Here is a 5,824-nt window from a genome sequence, read left to right as displayed (position 1 = left end):
AGCTCTGCGGATCCCCCACCCCGCAGAGGGACTCCCTGAACATCCGCCTCTGTTGAACTGAACTGGCCTTCCTGGAGCAGAACACTCGGCTTGCTCCTAGGCGGGGAAACTGAGGCACAAAGGGGGAAAGGGTCCACCTGCCATGCAGAAAGAACCCAGGTGTCCTGCCTCTCCTACGCGAAGCCCCCAGACACCTCCTGCCCCTTCCTGGAGAGTGCTGGCTCCAGGCCCCCCTGCTCTAACCACTAGACCCCCCTCCCTTCCCAGAGCTGGGGAGAGAACCCCGGAGTGCTGGCTCCCGGCCCTGCCCCAGGCCCAATCACTGTACATCTGCAACCTGCCCTGTGCCCTCTCCGCCCCCTTTCTCCCTCCCTCCCTCCCTCCCCCACCACCGGCATTTAAAGTCTCCTCCCGGCCAGCCTGGCATTGCCCAAGGCCCAGGCATGGCCCGGAGAACCCCCTGCACCTGCCGAGCCCAGGGCCAGCGGCTGCTGTTCCGGCAGGTGAGTGCGGGCGGGGAGCCAGGAGCCTGGTTCTCCAGGGATGGGCACAGGTGGCTGGCAGGCTGGGGGCGTGCCCGGATCAGTCCCTCCTGGCAGCGCCGTGGTTACCGGCTCCGTGCTGCCGCAAGGGCAGGGGGTGAGTTGGGGATCCGGGGGCAGGTTGCAAGTGTGCCGGGGGTTAACGGGACTGGGTGCACGGCCGCTGGGTGCGAGGACACAGGGCCTGGGCTCGGCAGCTGGGCATTAGCACCCACCAGCGCATGCCGGGGGCCTGGCGCCCAGCCTGCTCTAACCACTAGCCCCCACTCCCCTGGCGCTGCTCACTACATCTCCCTTCCCAGCTCTTTGAGCCCGAGAGCTGCACCTACACCTACCTGCTGGCCGACCGGGAGAGCAAGGAGGCCGTTCTGATCGACCCCGTGCTGGAGACGGCCAAGCGGGATGCAAAACTGGTGCGGGAGCTGGGCCTCAACTTGCTGTTCGCAGGTGAGAGCCGCCCTGGGAGGCTCCCTGGGCCAGGGAACGGTCTGGGGCCTTTCCCCTCCAGGGGCATCGACCCCGATGCAGCCCCAGCCCGGGGGGAGGGGCAGCCGGCTCTAGGGCCAGGGGATGAGACCAGGGAACTTTCCCCTCCGGCCCCAGGGCGGGCACTGGCTGGTTTCTGGTGGGGGCTGGAAAAAGGGGGCACAGGGCTTTCCCCTCCAGGGGGCGCCGGCCCCGATGCAGCCCCGGGGGGCACTGGCTGGCTCAGGGGGGCCGGGCCAGGTTCCCGTCACTCAGTCCCTGGTTGTGTCCCCGCAGCCAACACGCACTGCCACGCCGACCACATCACGGGCACCGGGCTGCTGAAGAAGATGCTGCCGGGCTGCCGCAGCGTCATCGCCAAGGACAGCGGCGCCTCGGCCGACATCCACATCCAGGAGGGCCACGCCCTGGAATTCGGGGCCTTCGTAAGTCACCTGGGCGCCCCGACTGCTGGGTTCCCTGCCGCTCTGGGAGAGGAGTGGGGGGGTCTAGTGGTTAGAGCAGGAGGGCTGGGCACCCCAACTCCTGGGCTCCCTGCCACTCTGGTAGGGGACTGGGGGGGTCTAATGGTTAGAGCAGGAGGGCTGGGCGCCCACACTCCTGGGTTCCCTGCCGCTCTGGGAGGAGAGTGGGGTCTAGTGGTTAGAGCAGGAGGGCTGGGCGCCCACACTCCTGGGTTCCCTGCCGCTCTGGGGGGGACGTGGGGTCTAGTGGTTAGAGCCCGGGGCTAGGAGCCAGCACTCCTGGGTCCCATGGAGGGTCATGTCGCTGTCCCCCCGTCTGCAGGCCCTAGAAGCCCGAGCCACGCCCGGACACACGGACGGCTGCCTGACCTACGTGCTGAATGACAGGACCATGGCCTTCACCGGGGACACACTGCTGATCCGGGGCTGCGGCCGCACCGACTTCCAGCAGGGTGTGGCGAGCTGGGGGGCTGGGCGGAGGGGGGGCGTTGCCGGGGGGAGGGGATCTCAGGGGTGGGGTGAATGGTAACATGGGGGGAGGATGGTGGTTGCCACGGCAATGGGGGATATCTCCAGGTCATGTCCAGCCTTTCCTATGGGGATAGGGGTTATCTCTAGGGTGTGATTGGCAGTTCCCATGGTGACGGAGGGGGTCTCTGGCTCTACCATAGTGATGAGGAACACGGGGGCTGGTTGCCATGGCGCTGGCAGGGTGTGTGGGGCTCGGGCAGGGGGTGCTATGGGGCGTGCCGGGGGCTCGGGCTGTGCGAGTCCCCCAGCCCACGGTAACCAGCCCCCCCGTCTGGCCCCAGGCTCCCCGGAGACCCTGTACCGCTCCGTGCACGAGAAAATCTTCACGCTGCCCGGAGACTGTCTGATCTACCCCGCCCACGACTACACGGGTGAGGCAGCGCGGGGGGCTGGGGCGGGAGTCAGCGGGGCGGCGGCTCTGGCCCTGGGGCCCTAGGGGGCGCTGTGGCGGGGGGGCTGGGGCGGGAGTCAGCGGGGCGGCGGCGCTGGCCCTAGGGCCCTAGGGGCGCTGTGGCGGGGGGGCTGGGGCAGGAGTCAGCGGGCGGCGGCGCTGGCCCTGGGGCCCTAGGGGGCGCTGTGGCGGGGGGGGCTGGGGCAGGAGTCAGCGGGCGGCGGCGCTGGCCCTGGGGCCCTAGGGGGCGCTGTGGCGGGGGGCTGGGGCAGGAGTCAGCGGGGTGGCGGCGCTGGCCCTGGGGCCCTAGGGGGCGCTGTGGCGGGGGGCTGGGGCGGGAGTCAGCGGGGTGGCGGCGCTGGCCCTGGGGCCCTAGGGGGCGCTGTGGCGGGGGGCTGGGGCAGGAGTCAGCGGGGTGGCGGCGCTGGCCCTGGGGCCCTAGGGGGCGCTGTGGCGGGGGGCTGGGGCAGGAGTCAGCGGGGTGGCGGCGCTGGCCCTGGGGCCCTAGGGGGCGCTGTGGCGGGGGGCTGGGGCAGGAGTCAGCGGGCGGCGGCGCTGGCCCTGGGGCCCTAGGGGGCGCTGTGGCGGGGGGCTGGGGCAGGAGTCAGCGGGGTGGCGGCGCTGGCCCTGGGGCCCTAGGGGGCGCTGTGGCGGGGGGCTGGGGCGGGAGTCAGCGGGGTGGCGGCGCTGGCCCTGGGGCCCTAGGGGGCGCTGTGGCGGGGGGCTGGGGCAGGAGTCAGCGGGGTGGCGGCGCTGGCCCTGGGGCCCTAGGGGGCGCTGTGGCGGGGGGCTGGGGCAGGAGTCAGCGGGGTGGCGGCGCTGGCCCTGGGGCCCTAGGGGGCGCTGTGGCGGGGGGCTGGGGCAGGAGTCAGCGGGGCGGCGGCGCTGGCCCTGGGGCCCTAGGGGGCGCTGTGGCGGGGGGGCTGGGGCAGGAGTCAGCGGGGCGGCGGCGCTGGCCCTGGGGCCCTAGGGGGCGCTGTGGCAGGGGGCTGGGGCAGGAGTCAGCGGGGCGGCGGCGCTGGCCCTGGGGCCCTAGGGGGCGCTGTGGCAGGGGGCTGGGGCAGGAGTCAGCGGGGCGGCGGCGCTGGCCCTGGGGCCCTAGGGGGCGCTGTGGCAGGGGGGCTGGGGCAGGAGTCAGCAGGCGGCGGCGCTGGCCCTAGGGGGCGCTGTGGCGGGGGGGGCTGGGGCAGGAGTCAGCGGGGCGGCGGCGCTGGCCCTGGGGCCCTAGGGGGCGCTGTGGCGGGGGGGGGCTGGGGCAGGAGTCAGCGGGGCGGCGGCCCTGGGGCCCTAGGGGGCGCTGTGGCAGGGGGGCGGGGCCGCAGGGCGCGGGCTCCCCCTGCTGGTGCCGAGTCTCACCCGCCCCGCTGCCCCCTGCAGGCCAGACGGTGTCCACGGTGGAGGAAGAGCGGACCCTGAACCCCCGCCTGACCCAGAGCCTCGAGGCCTTCGTCCAGCTGATGAACAACCTGAATCTGCCGAAACCAAAAAAAATGGGTGAGGCTGGGGGCCCGGATCCCTGGGGTCCCTCCTCGGGCTGGGCTGGGGGCTCGGCGCAGTGGGGGGAGGGGCCCGGACCCCTGGGGTCCTTCCTCAAGGCCGGGCTGGATTGGGGTCAAGGCGTAGTGGGGGGAAGGTGCCCGGACCCCTGGTTTCCCTCCTCAGGCCAGGCTGGGTTGGGGGCTCAGGGCAGTGGGGGCGGGGAGTCCGGCTGGGTTGGGGCTTACGGGCACTGAGGGGGGGCGGAGCCCAGCTGGGTTGGGGGCCCGGGGGCTGGGTTGGGGGCTGGGCGCAGCGGGGGGGGGCGGGGCCCGGCTGGGTTGGGGGCTCGGGGCACTGGGGGGGCGGGGCCCAGCTGGGTTGGGGGCTGGGCGCAGCGGGGGGCGGGGCCCGGCTGGGTTGGGGGCTCGGGGCACTGGGGGGGCGGGGCCCGGCTGGGTTGGGGGCTGGGCGCAGCGGGGGGCGGGGCCCGGCTGGGTTGGGGGCTCGGGGCACTGGGAGGGCGGGGCCCGGCTGGGTTGGGGGCTGGGCGCAGCGGGGGGCGGGGCCCGGCTGGGTTGGGGGCTGGGCGCAGCAGGGGGCGGAGCCCGGCTGGGTTGGGGGCTCGGGGCACTGGGAGGGCGGGGACAGCGGGGGGCGGGGCCCGGCTGGGGGGGGCGGGGCCCGGCTGGGTTGGGGGCTCGGGGCGGGGGGCGCGGGGCGGGGGGCGGGGCCCGGCTGGGTTGGGGGCTCGGGGCACTGGGAGGGCGGGGCCCAGCTGGGTTGGGGGCTGGGCGCAGCGGGGGGCGGGGCCCGGCTGGGTTGGGGGCTCGGGGCACTGGGGGGGCACTGGGGGGGCGGGGCCCGGCTGGGTTGGGGGCTCGGGGCACTGGGGGGGCGGGGCCCGGCTGGGTTGGGGGCGGGGCGCAGCGGGGGGGGGCGGGGCCCGGCTGGGTTGGGGGCGGGGCGCAGCGGGGGGCGGGGCCCGGCTGGGTTGGGGGCAGGGCGCAGCAGGGGGCGGGGCCCGGCTGGGTTGGGGGCGGGGCGCTGTGTGGACGCGGTCCGGACCCCGTCACATGGGCCTCGTGTCTGTTTCGCTCCCTGCAGACTTCGCCGTCCCGGCCAACCTGAAGTGTGGGATCCAGGACGTGGAGACTTAGCCCCGCCCTGCGTCCTGTGAGGCCACGCCCTCCCCAGAGGCCACGCCCTCGCATTGGTGTGTCCCTGACTGTCACCCCAGTCCCCACCCTTCGGTGAGATCTGGGAGCCCCCCCCTTTCGATCCTCCCTAGGTGGGGGATTAACGATCTTCCGGCACCGCGGCTTCCCTCCCCCCCGCCCCTCATTCCTCCAACCCCCCCAGCATTACGGAGTCTGCACCTTCCTGTGTGGGGGGGCATCTGCTGGCCTCCCCTGGGGAGCAAAGACCCCCCCCCCCCGCTCCCTGAGCCTGGAGTGCAGAGCGCAGGGACCCCTCTGGGTCTGTCAGGCCCCCTCCCCCCGCTGCTGCCCAGGGGTAACCCTGGGGGCTGGGCTGTGGGGCAGCGCTGTTTGCTCTAGTGGGACTCTCCCTAGATCTGCTCCGGGGAGCCCAGCCCAGGCCCCCCCTCCCTGGGGAGTGGGAGGTGGGACAGGCTCCTGTGCGGGGGGTTGGGAATAAAGTACTGTGGGCCTCATTTGGACTGGAGTTTGCTTCACAAGGCGGGAGGCCGGGCTAGATGGGCCCGTGGGGCCAGGCCGGGGCGGGTGGGATACCAGGCTAGAGGGGCTCTGGCCCGTGGTCCCTCATGTTCAATGTCCCCTGAGGGGACTTGCATTCTGTGCCCCCTCCCAGACGCCATTCTGCACTGGGTTGTGTGGGGCAGGGTTTGGGGTGCAGCAGGGGGCTCATGGGGCGGAGAGTCGGGGTGAGGGCTCTGGAGTGGGGGGGGGCCG

General features: G+C 73.9%; 1 protein-coding gene across 2 annotated transcripts; it reads left to right on the top strand.

Moving 5' to 3' along the window:
• Window positions 1-366: 366 nt before the first annotated feature.
• Window positions 367-5,241, top strand: ETHE1 (ETHE1 persulfide dioxygenase). 2 transcript variants are annotated; one of them, XM_089772333.1, is made up of 7 exons: window positions 367-503; window positions 845-989; window positions 1,305-1,453; window positions 1,815-1,944; window positions 2,305-2,394; window positions 3,792-3,908; window positions 4,998-5,239. In XM_089772333.1, exons 1-7 carry the CDS (start codon window positions 444-446, stop codon window positions 5,048-5,050), a joined length of 744 nt encoding a protein of 247 aa, XP_089628459.1. In that variant the 5' UTR covers window positions 367-443; the 3' UTR covers window positions 5,051-5,239. The 2 variants fall into 2 exon arrangements, with proteins under 2 accessions (XP_089628459.1, XP_089628458.1); XM_089772332.1 differs by lacking the exon at window positions 367-503 and adding an exon at window positions 514-639 and having other exon boundaries at window positions 4,998-5,241.
• Window positions 5,242-5,824: the final 583 nt, after the last annotated feature.

This window comes from Pelodiscus sinensis, chromosome 22 (assembly GCF_052426305.1).
Source record: "Pelodiscus sinensis isolate ZL-2025 chromosome 22, ASM5242630v1, whole genome shotgun sequence".
NCBI lineage: Eukaryota > Metazoa > Chordata > Testudines > Trionychidae > Pelodiscus > Pelodiscus sinensis.
Note: the sequence above shows the minus strand (reverse complement) of the source record. Positions and strands in the feature narration are given on the sequence as shown.

Bases quoted from the DNA above. Each gene is read 5' to 3' on its own strand.
- ETHE1 (XM_089772332.1), top strand. From the start codon at position 544: ATGGGCACAGGTGGCTGGCAGGCTGGGGGCGTGCCCGGATCAGTCCCT. The intron at 1,454-1,814 runs GTAAGTCACCTG...CCCCGTCTGCAG, and splicing joins CCCTGGAATTCGGGGCCTTC to GCCCTAGAAGCCCGAGCCAC. The intron at 2,395-3,791 runs GTGAGGCAGCGC...TGCCCCCTGCAG, and splicing joins CCCCGCCCACGACTACACGG to GCCAGACGGTGTCCACGGTG.